Source organism: Enoplosus armatus, chromosome 10 (genome assembly GCF_043641665.1).
Source record: "Enoplosus armatus isolate fEnoArm2 chromosome 10, fEnoArm2.hap1, whole genome shotgun sequence".
Classification (NCBI taxonomy): domain Eukaryota; kingdom Metazoa; phylum Chordata; class Actinopteri; order Centrarchiformes; family Enoplosidae; genus Enoplosus; species Enoplosus armatus.
In genome coordinates, this window is record NC_092189.1 from 6,486,411 (window position 1) to 6,507,458 (window position 21,048).

General features: G+C 44.4%; 1 protein-coding gene across 1 annotated transcript in view; it reads right to left on the reverse strand.

Annotated features, from left to right (window-relative positions):
* Positions 1–3,396: 3,396 nt before the first annotated feature.
* efnb1 (ephrin-B1) overlaps positions 3,397–21,048 on the reverse strand; it is a 54,886-nt gene continuing 37,234 nt past the window's right edge. The window contains exons 3-5 of the mRNA XM_070913304.1: positions 12,342–12,434; positions 6,266–6,382; positions 3,397–4,038 (exon numbers count right to left, since the gene is read on the reverse strand). Of these exons, the coding sequence (XP_070769405.1) occupies positions 3,644–4,038; positions 6,266–6,382; positions 12,342–12,434 (605 nt within the window). The 3' untranslated portion in view covers positions 3,397–3,643. The remainder of the gene's footprint in view (positions 4,039–6,265; positions 6,383–12,341; positions 12,435–21,048) is intronic.

Sequence of the window (21,048 nt, forward strand, 5' to 3'; positions counted from 1 at the left end):
GGTTACGCTGAGAAGCGGCGAAAAGAAGTGAATGGCAAAAAAATAAAAATAAAGAAATAAAATAACAAAACTTGACAGTTATGATTCAAACAAAGGGAAACAAATTCAACAGGTTTTGCTTACACATGCACATTGAAAAGTAATACTGTGGCTTTGAACAATAGCAGAAATCAACCTACAGTGAGGCTCATACCATGAGCAACATCCTTGTGCTAAATTAAGAAAAGAGGGGAGAGAGCAACTTTAAAACAAAGGACCGCCTGGGAGATAATGAGTGGTGTAAACCGGATGATTTATTGGCGAGCGCAGCACGGTCACACTCTCATACGTAGCCCCTTTTCTCCCGCTCTCTCTCTCTCTCGCTCTCTCTCTCTGCCTGGCCCGATAGACTTATTAAAACTGAGAAAAGATTCATCTTTCTGGACCAAAATGCTTTTGTTACATCTTATAATGGAGTGGAAGGTGTAGGTAACTCAAAGGCAGTGGAATTACACAGTCTTCATATGCAGAGTTAAGTGCTGTCTCCAACAGGGAAGGGGCCTTATCATTCATAGTTTCAATGACCTATCCATTTCAAAGCCGCCTGGGTGACAAAGCTTCGGTCCTGAACAGTTTTTGAGCAACTAGAATCCTGTTGAATGGCGATGTAAAAACTCTGAACCCCCGTTTGTTTTCAACACGTGTGGTAACAAAGACCGTTTGACAATACTGGACACTGCGAAAACATAAGAGACAGCTTGTGTGTCCGTTGCAATATTCCGTTTAACTCTAAAAGAAAATAAAATAAAAACATATTGCAAACAGAGACAAAAATGCAAGGATTCATACAAAACACACTTTAAAAAGACAGCTATTTACAAACATCCTCCATTACAAAAATCTAATCTTAAACTTTTCTTATGAGCAGTGTTCAGGTGAAATTACATCTTAAATTGGGCTCTATCCATATATTTACATTTCTCTCTCTTTTTTTTACTTTTTTTTTTCTCCCCCAAAATTTGAATAACATTAAGTGGTCACGAAAATGAATAAAAATGAGATATGGTTTGTGGTAATTTGGTAATGACTCCCTTGGCTGGTGTAGGTGAATGGATGCGCACCGATCCGAAACAAAAATATTTGATCTAGATGTGTTTCACAGAGGGCCACTGAGGGCTGCATGCTGAGTTAAAACACAGGACCACAAAAGCACGAGCAGCTGTTTAGGTTGTTAACTCTGAGGTTAACGACACGCAAAAAGCCACTGGAGTCTTCCCCGAGTCTTCAAGCTGGGCTGCCTTTTAACTCAGCAGTGTATATATCCGTGGATGGCAATAGTATGTGGCAGCGGATGATGGGTGTATCTGCCGGTGAATAAACATTAACTGGCAGTCTGACCGTTTGACTGGAGATAAACCTGGACCCGTCAGTCTCGGTGTGTCTGAGCGCGCGAGCGTGTGTGTGTGTGTGTGTGTGTGTGTGTGTGTGTGCACATGTGCGTCAAGCGTCAGCTTGTGTCTGCGTGCTGAGGAATAGCTGTCCTTATCTGCTCCCCTCTCCTCTCACACATCATTAACCGGGGACTGCGGCGCTCCACACTTTGGCAGCCACACTGTTTGGAGCACCTAGCTCCAGTCCCCAAAAAACAAGTCTGTTCAGCTGCGAGACGACAGAGGCATTCACAAACACACACACATGCAGAAAAACTGCACATATAAGCACAAATAAGCACTCACACATAGAAGCACCTACATGTGCACGCAGACAGATTCAAACACCACCGCCACCACCTAGAAGCGAGCGTCGGTGTGCACACATCCAGCTGCAGTAAATCCTGTCTCGGTGCCGCTGCCCTGGGCTGTGTGATAGCTGAGCTGCAGTGTCCTCACTGGCTGAACACCTTGACAGTGGAATATTCTGCACAGCATTTTTATTCACAGCACAACTGGTGAGAGGATGGGAAAAAAATTAATGCTAAACTACCTCCACCCCCCACCTCACCCATCACCCATCACCCACCCCCCCCACCCCTCATCACCATCCACACCGCCATCTTTCCTCTCAGGTTAAAGCCAAGTCACAGGAACATTTTCTCCTTTATCCGCCGCCGCTCTCGCTCGTTCGCTCCCTCCCCGGCTGCAGAGTGTGGGCACGGAGATGGCACATAGATTAGTCACACGCTGGCGACGCCACTGACTGCGCACTCCAGTGACTCATCCACAGATGGCAGCCAATTGGCATCTGACAATACTGTATCCCAATGTTCAGCCGTAGCTTGCCATCCAACTTATATATAGGGCATCCTACCTATGTAGGCCAGCCAATCAGTGCCCACCGTCCAACCTACGCCCACCTCGCCCAGGCAGCAGGCATCAGACTGACTGTTTGATGCTTACACCGTAGCACCAGAAGCCAGAACAAACAAATATCAACCTGCCTGCTGTCTTAAAAACCATCTCCCCCAGAGCTCATCAGACTCATGAAACCTTCAATCGCTGCCAACTGGAGCACTGGAGAGGTTTCGTAAGCTCTTGTCTGTCTGTCGGCTCATCAGTCTGTCTTGCTTTTGAAGATAATGATACAGTAACTTAGTGTTCTACTCCTAAGCCAATAACTCTGCCCAGATACAAGACTGGTCTGGACATGCCCAAACACACACACACACTCACTCACGAAGGACACACCCTCAAATACACACAAGTAGGTCATAAATACCAGAGTAATGGTAAAACTCATATCAGACCAGTGGAGAAGGGAGTACTCTCAGGAACACACATACACACACACACACACCTCGACATCAACAGTCCAGGCCAAGGTACTTTCTCAGGAAAAAACATGACCGCAATGAATGACGTGGGTGGCGAGAAGATGGAGTGATAATGATGATCTATTCAACTCTATACATTGTGCACTTGTAGGAAAAGTCTAACAAAATACAACTGCTTTGTGAACTGAATCAGGGTTCGAGGAAATCCTCCATCAAAAATAGTAAGTAAGGCAAACATCAGAGGTGCGAAGGGAGAGGAACACATTATTTCACACACTGTGTCTGATACCTGAGCTACCTGGAGAGTTTCCTGGCCCAGCACGGAGCCCTGACTAACACACACGCACACACGCACGCAGAGACACACACACGTTTAATGCTTGCACACAAACTGCCGACTGAGCGGCGTCCGGGGCCTGTGTCTGCCTGTTCCTGGCTAGTGTGCTAGGATGGTGTGTTTAATTGGGTGTAGCACGGACTGTACTTCAGGGAACTGAGATAAGTTATATCCTGCCCGTTAAAGGTGACAGCGAACCAGGAAGCTAAGAGTTCCATCTGTTGGTTCGCTCCAGTGCCACCCCCACCCCCCCGTCGGACCACAGCAGAAAGATGTAGAACGTGGGAGGAGAGGGGAGGAAGAAGGGGGAGGGGGGGGGGGATTGTCAAACAACCCAAACAAACAGAATAAACCTCTCTCATCAGTCAGTTCACAACCCCGCTGGTTACTGGTCAGTGCGTGTCTCTCCAGATTTGTGCAGCAGGTGGTAGAAATAACACGGGCTTGAAGAAGGATCAAGTCCCCAAAATGCAAAGGAAAGTGTTCTTCCCAAGAACATAAATCAAGCGCTCCTCTCTTTCTCTCTCCGGACTGTGTCGCTGGCTGTGCGGAGCGCATCAGACTTTGTAGTAGATGTTGGCAGGGCTCTGCGGGGGCATCTCCTGGACTATGTAGACGGGGTGGCCATAGTCTCCGCTCACCTTCTCATAGTGAGGGCAGTAGTTGTTCTCTGTCCGCAGCGGAATGATGATGTCACTGGGCTCCGTGCCAGCCGTGCCCCCAGGCAGCTTGGGATTGGACAGCGTGCTGAGCGACAGCGCCGAGGGGCGGGGCTGCGAGTGGGCGTTTTTCCTGGCGCGTTTGCGCATCTTGATGAGCAGGATGACGAGGAGGAGGATGAGCAAGAGGAAGATGATGCAGCCGGCCCCGATGGCGGAGAACACGGCCACTTTGGAGCTGAGGATACCGTCCGAGTTTGCAGAGGAACCAGACTGGTCCTGATTCATGGTGTCTTAAGAGAGAAATAAAAAGAGAGAAGGATTAGGGACTGTACACAAATTATTCGGGAGGGAGGAGGGGTCAGAAAGGGGGAGGTTTTATAAGTGTATTTTTGCTGAAGGGAGGGCAGTCTAAAGTCTAACTTTTGTTTGCGAGAAATGGTCTTTTATTTTTTTTAAATTTTATTTCAATTTTATATGTGTGAGATTTATAATATAAAAAAGATCAAATAGTTACAATAGAAAGAAGGTTTTAATGAGCTCCATTTTGCCACATGCAGAGGATATATATAAAATATAACGTCGCACAAGCCCTCCAGCACAGAGCTGTTGCCTGCTCCTGGTTTACTCATCGGGTGACTACAATAACAGTTTACTATACAGCCTGTAGTTTCACCAGTTTGTTACATTTGCAGTAATTACATCATTTTGAGATATTGGGGGGGGGGTATTGTTGTTTTTTGTTATAGAGGGCCTTTTGTTTTTGTAAAATAAAATGTCCCCTCCCCACCCAAATAAGTTTTATACAGTCCCTTAGAGAGAATCAGAGAAGTAATAACATTTACAGTGAGCCAGTCCTGTCGTGCAGATCTTACAGTTCTGTGCCTACTATAAATCAACTGTGATCACATCCCCGTTTGTTGTTTGCTCTATGTGACTAACAGCCCCGCTGATGTAATCTAATTGAATTAGCTCAATCAAAATAGCCCCCGAATGAAATCTGTAGTTGTCACTCAACATGACAAAGATTCCTGCTCCGATAAGATTGAGCCCGGGCAACAGGCATGACATGTCGAGGCCACATTTGTATGGCAAAGGCCAAGTGAGATATGGAAAAAAAATGAGGAGGGCATATCTGAACATCTGATTTTATTTTATCCTTTTGTCTGAGGGGTTCAGGATGAAGGGGGGAGGACGGGGGAAGGGGGGTGGGGGCTGTTACGAGATGAGAGAGAGAATGACTGGTTCCTCCAGTGACTGAAATCTGAGAAGAACCAAATCTGTTTTCCATGTATGCATGCAGCTGCTGCCAAAGAGCAGCATTCACCTCCTCCCACCACCACCACCTCTTTACTGTCCATGACCACCCCACTCCCCCCCACAGGCACACAAAAGCCTCATACCTCCTGAGACTGCCATCCCAACTAATGAGTGTGTCTCCGCACTCGGCTGACCACTCGGCACTTAACCATTTATTGAGGAGGGGATAACTGCGCCTTACGCCTTATCACGGCTAAATGACATCACTGGAAGCTACCGTTTCCAGCCTTATCTGTGAAATCAGAGGCGCGAGGAATTTCGTACATTCTGGGCGCTGGAGAGAGGCTGTCAGACATTTCATTCCTGAAATATCAGCCCCTCAAACCGCAGTGACACGTCCTTCATTCCACCCTCCACTTCTTCACTTGACATAATCACTGATCTAACAATGGTAGACAGGTAAAAGCCCGGGTATAGGGAAAAGTGACATTAGGAAATCTTTTTATAGAGCAACTAATGTCAAATAAGCAATTATTAAATGAGGACGGCTTATCACATTGGGACAGGCAGAACAGTCTGTACTTGGAGGAAGTTTGTGGCGCACAAAGTTGTGGAGTAAGTCAAAAAGTTTAAGAAGCGGCCCCTCCTGTGGAAAGCGAGCTATGAAAGGTGCTGGTGAAAACAGGAAACAAGGAGGGCCCAGAGCATCCAGGGAGGCTCGAGTGACTTCTTCAATTATCTCTGCTTTTCATCTTCATTTATCTGCAATTCTAATGAGGTTTAAAAGATATATAATAAAGAGGCCTGTCTTTGAGTCTCCTTGGGTGCAGCACACCCTTTGTGTAGAGTATGAATAAGGAAAGTGACTCAGGGTGAGCTGTGTTTGTTTTGGGTGGGGTTTCTTGTTGTTTTATTGCAAGCTGCATTTTGGTGAGTATGAAACGTATTCTGTACAACATTGGTTTTACACCTTCTTTAGCATGTTGACCCCCAGAAATGAAAGGAACGCCTGCGGCAAGAAAAAACCATATGAGAGAATAGTTACTTTGGGAGACTCAACTATGATTTTTATTTTCTCTTTTCAGGCTAAATGTGATTAATTAATAGAGAAACACTTGAGGCTGTGAATATTCGTCTTTTACATTTCAAAAACCTTTATTTTACTAAAATATTTGCAGTCTAGAAACTAGAAATGATTCTGTAAAGAGTGTGAAGCTGCTGTGGTTTATGGGCATAACGTTGGTCTGTCAGTCTGCTCACCGGAGTTTCCTGGCATCTCGGGTCCAATCCGACCCCGGTCAGGCGGACTGGGACTGGACTCCGGTATAGCGTTGTCTTCTGGAGCCTCCGGCGCCACTGGGTTCACCGCGTTTGGGACTGTGGGAAACAAAACAAAACAAAAAAAAACACACAGAAAGTCAGCCTTGGCGAGTTGCATGCGCTGAATTACAACGACTTGTTCCTCTGCACCGGCTGGGATTATTTTTTATTATCTTTTGATATATCTTTTATACACTGAGAAGGTTATCTTTGCATGTGTTGAAAGCGTCTCAGAAGTGAAGATGAAAGCACAAAAAGAGGAAGGACAAGTTAGCGAACGTCTGTGAAACACGCCAGTATCCCTGTCCCGTCGTAAAAAATGAGCTCACATCTACATCAGCAGCTCCTTCAGCAAACACTCAGACAGGCATTTCCAACACTGACACATTCATGAGAGCGGAGGACACACACACACATACACACACGTACACACACATAAACCCACACCTAGAACACTCTTACAATACACTTAGGCATGGCAGAATGAGGGTAAAGTAGTTATATATTAACTTTTTATTGTTTTACATTATTCATCACGTTAAAAGGCCATAATATGCCTTATTTATTGCTCTGGCTTTAACTCCTGCCTGAAAAGAGGCACACTTCTGAAGAGGAGAGAATAGGAGGACAGGACGGGGGGGGGGGGGGGGGGGGCAAGGAGAAGAGGAGACGAGGAGAGGCGGGGGGCTGCATAAGCGCAGAGGGGGACGCAAAGGAAACAGACCGTTTATCTGTCCGTCTGTTGTGATTTCAGCACACGCACTTTGAAGTCTGTGTGTGGTAAACACTGATGCGTCCGCGCCGTGGCTTATTTTTTACAAGGGCAGGGCCGGCAGACAGAAGACGAAGTTATAAACTATTACCGAAGCCGGTCGGATGGATTCCACAGCACACTATCAGATGCCTCTCTCCTCTATCAGGCCTTATCTGCATCTGCCCGAAGGCCTGCTCAGGGGGTGTGTGTGAGAAATAGAGAGGAGGGCGTGTGGGGAGGCAATTTACATTTGAGTCCCTCGTGGCAAGTTTGCGTGCCGGGTGTGTGTGTGTGACAGTCAAGCAGTCTATTTTCTATTTCCACCCCCAGTTTGGTCGAGACTCGCGCAGGGGAAATTATTCGGGTGTGGGATGTCTGGAAGATATGAACGATAAAGAAAGAGAGAAGAAAAAGGGAGGAAATATGGATAATATGGAACGACAAAAGTGGGACGTAAATTCATGGGCGTCATCCACTCTTCTCTGGCAAACATAACCACACTATTAACAAATGAATCTCCTCTCCTCCTCTATCTTCGCCATGTCCAGACCACCGTACTGATTGCAGTAGTGGTGAAGCTCGCCGTGAGCTGTTGTGCGCTGTCAATAATTGATGAGAAAAGACAGGAGTGAGAAGTGGGAACATTCATGTATGGCAGAGGAAACGAGAGGACACAGTGATCTGATTCTCTCCGTACTTATAGCCCCAACACTGTGTGTGTCACTGAGCATGTGCGGAGAGCGTTCTAATGTTCTGACCCATTTTTCGGTGTTGTACTGCTGACATTTCCCTTAGCTATGCAGACAGCAACTACCTCAGAACTGCCAACCCGCCAGAGGGAGGGAGAAGGCGGAGGGGAGGAGGAAGGGGAGGAGGAGGAGGAGTGAGAGCGAGAGTGAGGGAGACAATGATCGAGCGACAGAAGAGAGAGACGGATATGTTGGGAGAGGCAGAGGGAGAGAAAACGAGGGGAGGGAAGGGGGGGTGCGTGCAAGGCTGTGAGTCAACATATTTCTAATGAGCACACTGACATGATGTGGTGGAGGAGAACGAGAGAGCTGAACAACGATGGATGTATAAAATATGGGCTCCCCCGTATTTCCCCTTCAATCAATTTCCCTTCCTCTTTACTTCACATTTTACATAACGACAAAAGACGGAACACGAGGCATTTAAAGTACAATTACATATCGTCGTGTCACGGCGCATAATTTCCCGCAAAACAGATGAGTCAACGTGATTACGCCCGGGAGTGTCTCCACAGTTAAATGCAACCGTAACACTAAAAGAATGTGCACATATTGCACGCTGGCATGAGTCACCAAAATATAATCCATGGAGCAAAGTGCAAAAAGGAGTACGGTGGACATATGGGAAGATCTTGGGGACTTGGCCACAGGAAGTGTTGGCATTCAGTGGCTTAAACACAATAGCACATGGGGTCAGAGCCAAGCAGAGCCCGGGCTTTCTGGTGTGGCTGCAGAAGGTAGAGTTCAGGGCTGATTGTTTTCTTTATTGATTCATTTTTTGAGGGCTTTTTTTGTCTCCAGTTAATTGATTTATCTTTTAGCCTACAAAAGAGTGAACAATGCCCATCACAATTTTCCAAGAGCCCAAGATGATCTTCAAATGACTTGTTTTGTGTGACCAACAGTCCATAAGCCAAATATAATATAAAACAGAGAAAAGCAGCAAACTGTCACATTTCACAGGCTAGCACCAGCAAATGTTGGGGATTTTTGGCTTGATATGGGGCCTATTACTTAAACAATAATTAATTTTGTTGTCAATGAATTTATCAACAAATTCTTTCAGCACTAGTGATCTTTCTAAAGGTAGCCAATTATATTGCTTTTATGATAACTACAGCTGAATGTTGATTAATGAAAATGAGGCTTGTCTTTGTCATATATGACTGTAAACTCAATATCTTTGAGACTGTTTGCATCAAATGGTCGGATAACAGTGGTGGAGGAAGTATTATAGTAGCTACTAACTTTAGCTGCCCAATAAATGTGTAATACACAAGTAACCTCAACATTGTGCTGAAGTACAATACAGTACGTCATCTGGGGCATTTTCTAGTATTTTCTGACATGTTATAGACAAAACAATTGATCGATTAATCAATAAAACAATTGTCAGGTTAATCAATAATGAGAATAATCCTTTGTTTCCATTTTCAGGGAAAACAAACCGAAAGATTTTCATCAAAATTTCTGTCGCCGCTCTAATTTCTCTCGGCCCGTCTTCTAATAGTTCCTGGGCTAGACGGGTACATTATGCATCAAGAATTCCACTCACAGAAATAGATTTAAAAGTAGTAGCAGCTGGGCCAACAGCATCTTTTCTAACAAGGTTTTTAGGGCACATTGATTGTGAGTGACAGCTCGCTTCGGACCATTTTGGGTAATGAGCGCACAGCTCTGGCAAAGTTGAGGAACAGCCGGCAGCCACAGAAACACAGACTCAAGCTGAGAGGAACTTTCCTATAACTTTCCTCGAATAAGACATTTCCTCTCAATTTTCATTAACGTGAGCGCAGGGATTTGTTTTCCTCCCAGTTAATAGTTTAGTGTAAAAGCCTGTGTGCACTCATGCAGCCGTGTTGTCATTCGGCAGTGTGTGTTGCAATCCTGGGCTGTTGGATGCTCAAATTGACCTACATGGAAAGATAATGCAATGCCTGTCTGTTCCCGAGATGGTTGTGGGTATTTTTCACTGTATCTGCTGAATTTGTTCCGACTCAGACCTTGCTAGCATCAGCAGCTTGTTAGCTTCTATTTTCTCACCGACTGCCAGCATACACTGCTGTCATCCCACTAGCCAGCATTCAAATATCTGCACACACACACACACACACACACACACACACACACACACACACACACACACACACACTCTGCAGATTTCTCAGTTTATTTTTGACATGTTGAGATGCAGCTTTTAAGCTGGAATCAGATCATCATGGCAGGCAGATGTTCCTCTCAGATGGTGGTTAGTGTCTGTTTCGGTCAAAACAACCACACTGAGGACTGGGGGAATGTTTACAGAGTAACACATCTGTGTACTGTACGCTGTCAAATTCAGGATATAGACGTCCACATATTGAGTAAAACTGTGTCTAAAAGTGAAAAGTCTGATGCAAACCAAATGTTGTGTCCAAGGATATCTAAACAAAGCTCGCCTGTTTACTTCCAGCATTTTTAGATGACTTACCCCGACCATGCACTTACTTACCAATTTCAAACACATTTTCATTCTGCGATTACTGTATAAGAATCAGGGTGAGGAACAGCTGAGGAACAGCTGAGGCCTTTTTACAATTTAGAGTAGAGTCATTCTTCATAGTCATTTCTTGTTAGGTTGTTATTTCTCAGTGATCTCACTATTTGCAGAAACTGTTACTTAAAAATATTTATTCAAAACTACTGCATATGACGAGTAGAGGTGGATGTATTACAGTATATGTACATTTTTCAGCATGATATCGATGTACAGAATAGGATTTTTGCCGGAAATTCAATTGACAAAATGATTACAGACAAAGTAACCAGATGGGAAGGTTATTTTGTGGCAGAATTTGTACCTAACTAAATACAAATTGGGGTACTTCATCACACTGAAGCAAAAATCCTTTAAATCCAATACTACAGTCCATAAAGCAGTCCTGCTTATTGATCTGCAACATTGCCTGCGATGGCTTAATACAACCAGCGATATTAAAGCAAAAGTTACCTCAGTATAAATCTCTATTGTCGTAAGGTATATATCCTGAATGACTAAATAAATATCTGGTTTGAAAGTGATATTTAAAACTTGATGATCATCTTTATTAATAGCCATATTGAACTCTTCATCTGGGAGTTACATTTAGACAATGTTTTTTGGGTAAAAATGTATTTTAACCCCTGTCTTAAGCATTTATAAGCGGTATACAAACAATAAATAGCTTATAACATACTACAATACACTACAATGTAGTTGTAAGTTTAAATGAGGACATTTGAAGTGTGAACAACTAGAACTCTAAATAAGATTGACAATATACAGTTGTAATCATATAAAATATGTCCTCATAACTTATGTCCTCATAACTTATATAAATGTGGAATATTGACAGTGAACAGTGAAATATTATTTATTAATTATATTATAATTCATTAATTATATTAATTGTATTACATTACATTTTTGAATATCCTATGTTAATTGTATCTATTTTATTAATAAATAGAAAAGAAATCTAATACGTAAACATTGAGTTAAAGAGTTTTTTGTGAAACTACTATTTCCAAGGTTAAGAATTAACCTTCAGCATGTCTTCATGTGTTTTGAAGGCTATTTGTGCACGTGTACTAACAGCTAAAAATATTTTATGACACACTGTAGGGATCTGAAAAAATCTAAAATCATAAATCTGATTGCAGCTATGTTATTCTATGTTATATCAATCATTCATTCATTAACTATCCATGACTGGTTTATGAGTCATGGATGGCTTGTGGGAGAAGTTTAATTGTTGACAAATACATGAATAAACACTTTAAATGTCCTATAACATATTCATTTTTATTTGATAATTAATTTTTTCCTTTTAAGTAAAGAAGAAAAAGATGATTTTTTTTTCTGAATGTATCCATATTGTGTTACAACCTGTAAAATCCAACATTGCAATCTAACAATGTGCAATTAGTATATTTTTACTACTATATTTTAAAATGGTTGTTAATGGTAGGGCTGGGCAATATGACTGAAATTTTAATCACAATATTAATAATATTTTGCTATTCCAATATACGGTATATCAAATGCAACTGTATGCAAAAATCACGTATCAAAATAATAAAACAAATATTAAATAAAACAAATGGTGTCCCACTGTTTATGCATTATATCTAACCAAACCTGAACTGACTCATTTTGTTCATTTTTAATTACATTTTGATTGGAATCATTAATTTGGACAACAAAATCTTGATTTTCATCAAGATGCGACGCCACTGAACGTCCAGAAATGGTAATACTGAATTATCACTGAACCCTGGGAAATGCCCCTAAAGAAGTCATATAAAAAATGAACACTGGTGGCCAATTCATTTCATAACACAACTTTACTGTTCTGGAGAGCAGGTCCTGACGGAGGCCGGTGGCAGACAAAGTCATGCTAGCGATAAATGAAAATGTCACACCAAAGTGAAACATGGCTTCAAGGCAGCAGCACTGTATTGTGTTCTACATGTGAGGTGAGCGCACATTTACCTTGCCCGACTTTCATGATGACTTTCATGGCTCGGCTCTTGCACACGCCTCCCTCCCGGTTCTCCAGGCCCTCGACAGTGCCGTTGGAGGTTGCTGTGGGGGGGGGGATGAGGAGAAAGTGTGGAAGGGGTGAAGGGCAAGAAGAGGGAGGAAGCGATGGAGGGTAAAGAGGCGAAAAGCAGGAGAAGAGGAGAAAGAGGAGAGGAGATGACACACTGGTTAATGAGCACGTCCATAACGCACAGAACTAATCAATATTTACGACAAGCACTGATTAGCTGTTCCAGTGATTAGCCGTTCTCACCCTCAATCAACCGCCAGCCCCTCTCAACGGTATCTCTCATTAACACAATAAAGTGAAGTCAAATGAATGGAACAACATTAGAGCCTACTGGAGGGAGGGTGGGCGCTGAGGTGGAGAGGAGGAACATGGTCAGACCTGTGTGTGTGTATGTGTGTGTTTTCTGTCTGTGCATACTTTAGCAGTGAGACATGCCAGCAAGAGTTCCAGCTGCTTGCCAAGTCCTCGAGCAGCTTACTCCCTCTGAGCCACATGTGTCATTACTTGCTGGTAGTGCTGAGAGCAAAATGCCTCCCTTAATGTTTGTGCGTGCATGTGTGTGTGTCCATTTATATATTAGAGCTTGTGTGTGTGTGTGTGTGTGTGTGTGTGTGTGTGTGTGTGTGTGTGTCAGCCTCTCTCCATTTGTTTTAAAGAGTGTGTTCTGCTCCGACTTGAGCGAGGAGCTCAGGGTCGGGGGTTGTTTATTCAATGTCACATTCACTTCAGACTCTGTGACACAATTGGCTGTCTATTTTAGGGCCCATGATAATGACCTAGGGAGACAGAGTGTGACTCTGACCTTAACACCGAGCGACTAAGACAAGTTGTGTGCACGCGCATGTGTGTGTGTGTGTGTGTGTGTGTGTGTGTGTGTGGCCATACGCCTGTGTGGGCGCATGCAATGGCAGCTCTAATTTTGGAATTCCCCAAATGATCTCCATCTCCGCTTAGTCTGCTGTTTCAACTTACTCCCTTCCTCTGAAATGCTTTTGTTTCTCTTCCTGCGTTACCCGTCTTGGTCTCTCTCTCTCTCTCTCTCTGTCTCTGTTTTTTCGCTCACTTCATTTAGTTTTTTATCTGCGCTATCTGACTCTACCCCTCCCCTTCCCTCCCTCTTAACTCAATGACCATCTCCCTGGGTGATTGCTTCAGATGGCACCCTCATTATGATGAGATAGTCTTGGAGAGTGTGCTTATCTAATGATGACACAAAGAGAGGCAGACTCAGCTACAGATTGAAAGGGTGGGGGGCTGCGGGTCCAAACATTGCTCTACAAACATCAAAATACTTCCCCTGCTGTACACTGACGTTGTATCAAACAGTGCTGAAATCTGGCTCTGCAGTTATGGAAAAGCTCATCTAGTTGATTCATGCCCTGTCATTCCTAAGTATTATTAATGTTGACATTTCGTTGCCCTGTGGGAATTCAGCTTTGTACCGGGGCGAAATTGAAGAAAACTAAATAATGACTTGCACTAATATTATGTTCCATTATCAGATCATACTCGGGCTCTAAATTACAAGGGGAACCACAACATTTTGTTAGTGTGGCCGGGGTATGTGACAATTTGTGAGACCGGTTGTGATAACATTGTGTCAGGAGCTCTTTGGCAGATCCAACCCCCCCCCCCCCCCACCCCCCCAGCTATAGACTCAACACGACTGAGTGAACCGGACACTGAAATATATACGAGGGGCCGGCGGAGCAGAGTGCAGCGCAGGAACAAAAAAAGGATTTTAAATTTACGTGGGACATTAATGTGAATGAACACTCAAGGCTAAGTGAGTCTTATGATTTATGTAAAGTCTATGCAGGGAGCATGTCTCTTCTAAAGGGAACATTCAAAGACAGTGAGGTGAACAGGCCTGTTTCCAGTCTTAAAGACACGCCGGCTCGCAGCCCCGAATGGCCCAGACGCTGCCACGAGTGCTAACCTCATCCCGCCAATTTCCACTCAATTTCTCCTTTTCTTTCAATTTTTAAATTTCCAGGGCAAGGTTAGACAAAAATTAGCTCTTTGAAGATCAAGCTCAAAGGCGCTCAAATAATCTGACTAAGAGTGAGCGTCATGCTATGAATTTTATATCCACTCAGGGAGAGCAAATCTTCTCAGTGTTAACTTACTTCTGTCATCTAAATTAACTATTCCTTCAGGCTGGCTGAACGGGGGCTCCTGCATTACTGATGTGGCGTGTTGATAAGTTGGCCCTTTGGGGCTCCTGTTTAGGCGAACAACTGAAAGACAGCTGGATTTACAAAGAGATGATCACTTTATGTGTTGTTTGTATTCGGGCTATTTAAAAAGTCAAATAATTCAAGGTCTTTTTACTGTACCACTGGAAATTCATAATCTGACTAACCGTGACCAATTTCAACCACATTTCCTTATGTGAATCCATCTTTTCAGCACTATTCAAGATGGAGGTCAACTACAGAACTCAACAACTGTTGAGTGCATTAAAAAATGTCCAGTGGATCTTTACAAGAAAAAGCAAGCAGCACACACTCTTGAGTTTGTCATTTTAACCTGTGTCTGATATCAGTGTATTTACATCTGTCATGTCAGAGTTAGCTAAAAAAAAAAAAGCCACGTTTCTCAACCTCCCTAACCCTACTCCACAACAAGGACACACTGCCAGCTTTTTTTTTTTTTAATCTGAAAGCCTCTCACTCACTCTCTCCATCTCCTCTTTTCCTCCCTCTCTCTCTCTGTCTCTCTCTTTTCATCCCAGCATACTGACGTTAATCCAAATCTGGATTTCCAGAAATTAAAAGGCCGACGGTCATGGCGTGTTTTGGAAAGAGGAAACTGGGGAATTGGGTCTTCCTGTGTGTCTCGATGGAGATAAAAAAAAACACAAGGGGATAAAGCAATGACAGGACGAAGAACAAAGAACCTCCCATTCCCCTGCTAATGATTTAGTGGAACAAACTGCTTCGACGCTCGCGGTCCAGAATGCCGAAAGAACTGGTCATTGCATGAAGGAATGTTGCTTTTTTTAATAAAGCGGTCGGCTCCAAAGCTGGGGTTTTTTTGTGTGATTTAAGGCCCTCTTTGTGGGTGTGGATCATTGGCCGCAGAGTGACTAGTGGGAGAACAAAAGATCTACAGCTGCTGAAGTCATAAGAGAAACCAGGTGCCAAATGTTGATGTTGGGAAATATCTACAGTACAAATGTATCAGCCAAGAGAAAGCCTTACAGGGGAAAGAGCTGGCCCGCAACAAAGGCTCCCGTTCCAATACTACACACACACACGCCACTACTGCTAGCACGTTAGCATGCATGTGTAAATGCACACATTTTCACATGTACACAAATGCGCACGCATTTCACAAGGACATTCGGGGTAGAGGGGAAGGACTGCTCCCCTAGGTGCCGCGAGGAGAAGAGTGGGAGATGTGTGAGAGACACAGTGCTGACTGGCCGAGACGACACAAGCTTAAACTAGAGTGCGATGCGGTGGTCTATATTTATTCTCAGGTCTGCTAAATGAGGTCACTCAGGTGGTTCTGCTGAATACATTCCCCATCTCCATCATGAATCATCTGCTGCTTATTATTCTTGTCCAGCCTGGGGTGGGGTGGGGGGGGGGTCTTGCTTTCATACAGCACATTGGGCTGTGTGTGCGCGTGAGCCCGCGTGCGCAACATCTGCCCAAAGCGCCGAACGAGGGGATAGATACAGCCCATGTGACAGACAGAGAGCAGGTTGTTTAATGAGAAAGTGGATGAGAGGTGACATTCATTGGCTACCTTTCACACACCGCCCCCCATTCTCCACTGCATTCAGTTTTCCACTTAAACGAGCCGAGCAGGGTCCGGGTAGTCACAGTAACCACACCAGTAATAATGTCTACATTTTCAAAAAGAAAAAAAAAAAAAGAAAGCTAAATACATAAACAGCCACAACCACGATCTGATCACTCACACTTAGCATCAAGGAAAAACACCAGCACACAGAGCTGTTTCATCCATTCCAGACAAAGCAGGGAGCTAAAACACAGCCGTGTCAGGCGTGCATGTGTGTGTGTGTGTGTGTGTGTGTGTGTGTGTGTGTGTGTGTATCAAACAGAGCGTCACAACAGAAATGGCTATTCCTCATACCTGCGATATTGCTATCTCGGTTTTTGTTTACATTAGCGAACCAGAGTCGAAGTGGGGAGAGAAGGAAAAGAGAGCCTATTTGCACAAAATATTTCACTCCTGAATGAGCACAGAGAGGGTTAGATTAGGTTTATGGGCCCGATTCCAGAGATAACCCTCCCCAGCAGATCTGGCATGCATGCAAGCACTCACATGCACACACACTCACACACACACAAACACACAGAGTGAGGTTGGCAGACTGGAATAATACTGGGGGATCTAGATGTTTGCACTTTGAACCTTTTCTAATCCTGAGTATTAGGGCATGGCTAAAGCCTGATTATGGCAGAATGAAATGGATCTAAATAGATGTCCAAGCCCATCAGCCCTCCATTTCTTTGTCCTAGAAATAGAAATGGAAATCAGTAATCAACCTCCAACCTCTCACTCGCCGTCTCTCCCACGTAGCCTCCTGCGCAGGTTTGGCATCAGCAAAGAAAATTCATTCAGACTTTTCATATCTCAGATGAATTAGGCACGCTCGGCACGGCCAGTGTTTTCTTCTCGTGTTTCTTTTCAATAATAAAAGCTGGCAGACATTATAAAACAGTCATCTCTTCGACGCTAGTTGAGGCACATTTTTCATGCTATTTTGAAAATCCAATATTGAATTTCGGTTAGAATAAATGTGGTTATGAGTAATATGCACGGACACAGCTGACTTTTTCATCTTCATGTTCAACAACGGTGCTTTTTTTTTTTTTTTTTTCCCCTCCACGTTTAGTTTTTGCAAAGCATCACCATGCAGCAGCTCTAATATCACTGCGTGCTGTCTGTTCCCAGGGGCCGCTCGGCTGCGTGTACAGTAAGCAGGTAGCAGCATTAGTGTCAGGGTTTAAGGTGGTTAGTGGCCCACTGCACACAACTGTTGCTCAGCTCTCTGCTTCGGTATACAGCCAGAGGGGGAGCTCCTCTCCTGCGTCCTGATTAGACTGCTCTCTCTCACACACACACAAGCAAAAAGCAAAAGCATGCAGGGCCGCACACACACACACACACACACACACACACACACAACCACACTTAAAATGGTTGCGAAAAAAATATACAGACATGTAAGCACAGAAGCAAACACACACTGAAACACACACTGACGTGCACGCACACGCAAATACACACACACATTGGCAGCCTGTGTAGCCAGAAGATCAGGCAGGACTTAAGAGCTCCTCCGGCACTGAAATTACAGGGTACCTCTAAATCCTTCCAGCAGAGAGCACTATGGGATAGTGCGGGGGGGGGGCAGTGGTGCTGTGGAGGGGTGAGGGAGGTGAAGTGGGGAGAGGTGTGTGAGTGTGTGGAGTGGGGGTTGGGGGGTGAGGTGTTGGAGAGGGGATGGAAAGAGGAGTGCAGGTGGGGGGGGTGGGGGGTGCCGGAAAGGAAGCGTAAGATTCCTTTTTTTTTTTGGAAGACGAGAGAGTGTGCGAGCCGAGGAGGAGTGAGACTTGATCTGTCTGAAGTGTGCTTGCGTGCAAGTGTATGTGTGTGTGTGGGGGGGGGGCAGTGGATGGGGGTGTGTGTGTGTGTGTGCATGTGTCGGTGAGGGAATATGGAAGGAGGTGATGAAGTGAGGAGTTGAGAGGAGGAGAAGGAGGAGAGCTCAGTTTGGAAAGAAGAAGAAGTGGGAGGTGATCTCTCTCTGTGAAGCAGAGGAAGCATATGTGTGTGTTGGATTGTGTGTTAGATTGTGTGTGTGTGTGTGTGTGTGTATGTGTGCGTGAGTGTACGTATATGTGTTTGCCAGCTTGCTTCTCTCTCACTCACACTAACCATTTCTCTGACACTCTCCCCCGAGTTTCTCGTTGTGTGTATGTGTTTTGGCCTCTGTGCAACTGTGTGCATTTGAGCATATCTTCGTCGAGTTGTGTGTGTGTGTACATTTATGTGTATATTACTGTGTGTGCATGCTTGGACAGATATGTGCATGAGTATGAATTAGATTTTTTGTGTACAAAATGTTTGTGTACAAATGTTTGTTTTATTTTAATTTTTTTGTATGTTAGTGTGTGTGTGTGTGTGTGTGTGTGTGTGTGTGTGTGTGTGTGTGTGTGTTTGTGTGTGTGTGTGTGTGTGTGGTCCCTGTACATCAGTCAAGACAGTCCCAGATTACCAAGCCAAAGGTTGGGCATTATGGACTTCCATGGCCAGCACCACTGGGCTAGTGCTTCAAGACTACTTATGACAGCTTTTAACCTCTGCAGAGGACCTGTCAGCAGCTCCCAAAGTGTCTGTGTGTGTATCAGTGAGTGTGTGTGTGTCTGTACAAGACTCACAGCCTGCAGACATAGAGAGCTTCTGCATCATTTAGCTGCGGGTGTCTGTGTGTCACCTCTCCGGTGAATCCAGCGGGGCAGAGCTTTTACACCGCTGCACTTTCCACTCTCCATTTCCCAACTCAGCATGCTGCAAAACCCTGTGCTCCTGTACACAGCACAAAACTTCCCCATGTATCCCCATGTATCCCCATGTATCCCCACGCACACACACACACACACACACACACAAAGATAGAGGATGACACTGTCCTGTATGTGCGAGCACAAGGAAACACATAAGACAGGATACACACATGTAGAATTTTCATATATACACACACAGACGTGCGCGCACACACACACCCCACGCCTACACACAAACAAACACAAGTACACACACAGTGCAGGCCGTCTGTCGAATCAGTAGGAGATAAAGGACGCAAAATAACAGGAGGACCTTGGGGAGCAGAGCAAGTCATCTGTCTCAAACACGAACAGACTGAGCACACTCCAACATGACAGATGTAGACAGACTCATCTTAGAGCACATCGCATCCTGAACCGTTCTCCTGCACTCCTGCCACCGCCACCCCCCTCCTGTCCACACGCACAAAATGAAGGAGGCCTGCTCAAAATGTGCATGCACGCTTCTAAGCTGAAACCCACATAATCTGACAGGTGTGCACCAGGGGAGTTCAGATCATAGAATTTTGAATGCGGTCGATTGGCACAATAAAACAGTGTGTACCTTGAAGGAGGGGGACTTACAGCCTATAATACTATAAGCTGTTGCATATAGCATTAAAGTTATGAGAGGCAACGACAGCAGCCGAACCATCCAATATTAATTTCATAACCACACTGTTCCTAATATGGAACATTTTTTCGATATCAGCTATTCCAACTTTACCAGCCATTTCAGCTATAATGTATTCTGTTGTGAGAAGAAGTTGCCAGTAGCCCACACAACCCTCCCTAATGACAGAGTAGCTAATTGGCTGTAATGGCTCTTTTCACCGATATCATCGAGCTGCAGCCGCAGAAAACATCAGCAGTTTTACACAAATCATGTGCAGGGTAAAAACTGGGGGAAACAGCCCGAAGAAGTGGCCTGCAATAACTCCTTTTTGCTCCAGATGACCACCAGTTGTATACACAGAAAAAGCACAGACTGAACCATAAAAGGAAAAATAGCATTTCAGGCAGTTGAGACTGTTATTTTTCTTTGTTTGCAGCGAGCGTCGCTTCTTATCAATTAGACAATTTCTTTTTAATAACTGGCACAGCCCTGGTGGGCGCGCACACACACATTAACACCCTTGAATACACATAACTAACAGGTGAACAAACACGCCTAGAGAGCTACACACCCAGCGCAGACGCACACTTGCCTCTGATCTCCACTCTCAGACAGTGCATCATTTGACTAATAGCAGCTGAAATGTTGCGTGTTCAGAGAAATAAGCAGAGGGGGAAACTGGGTCAGAGAGAGAGAAAAAAACAGCACTTCACCTTCCTATTGGTCAGAGCTAAAGGTTAGACGAGATGCAACACATGCGGAGGCGCACACACACACACACACACACACACACAAGCTCAAAAGCTAAAGGTTAATATTGTTCATGTGGGAGTTGCTGAGTTACTGTATCTCGTGCTTAACCAACGTGTGTGTGCATAAGGCTTGTTTGTGCACTTGTGTGTGTAGCTAACAATGAGTACACAGAGTTAAGACAGAGGGGAGTTCCACATTAGTGTTTCATTAATCCCATCCAGGGTTTCCTTTACCACAGAAATTAGTGGGCGAGATGCCTCAACCAACTGCCAACTGATCCACATCAACAATCAGTCCACATGACTTCTTCTACTCCCACACTTCTGCTCTTATTTTCGTTTAACAGACAGCAGCATCACTAGTCATTTGTTATCGGAGCTTCCGTCAAGCTGACTGATCACTTCCTGCTGCTACTTCAAATTAAAAGCTGCACACCGTAGCTGTATCCCTCGGTCGCGCCCAGGGTTAAGAACATTCTGGGACGTGATACACAAAGAAATGGAGCATGTTATTCAATTTTCATTCTCCATTAGCCGCCATTTATACTGGGGAGAGATGGGGAGAATGCTCAGAGAAATGGTGGACTAAAGAGACAAGTATCTGTTGACAATATTAAGAGTAACTGCTGTGAAATGTTTGGGATAAACAACAAAAAAAGTGCGATGAAATGGTTGACTTATCTTTAAC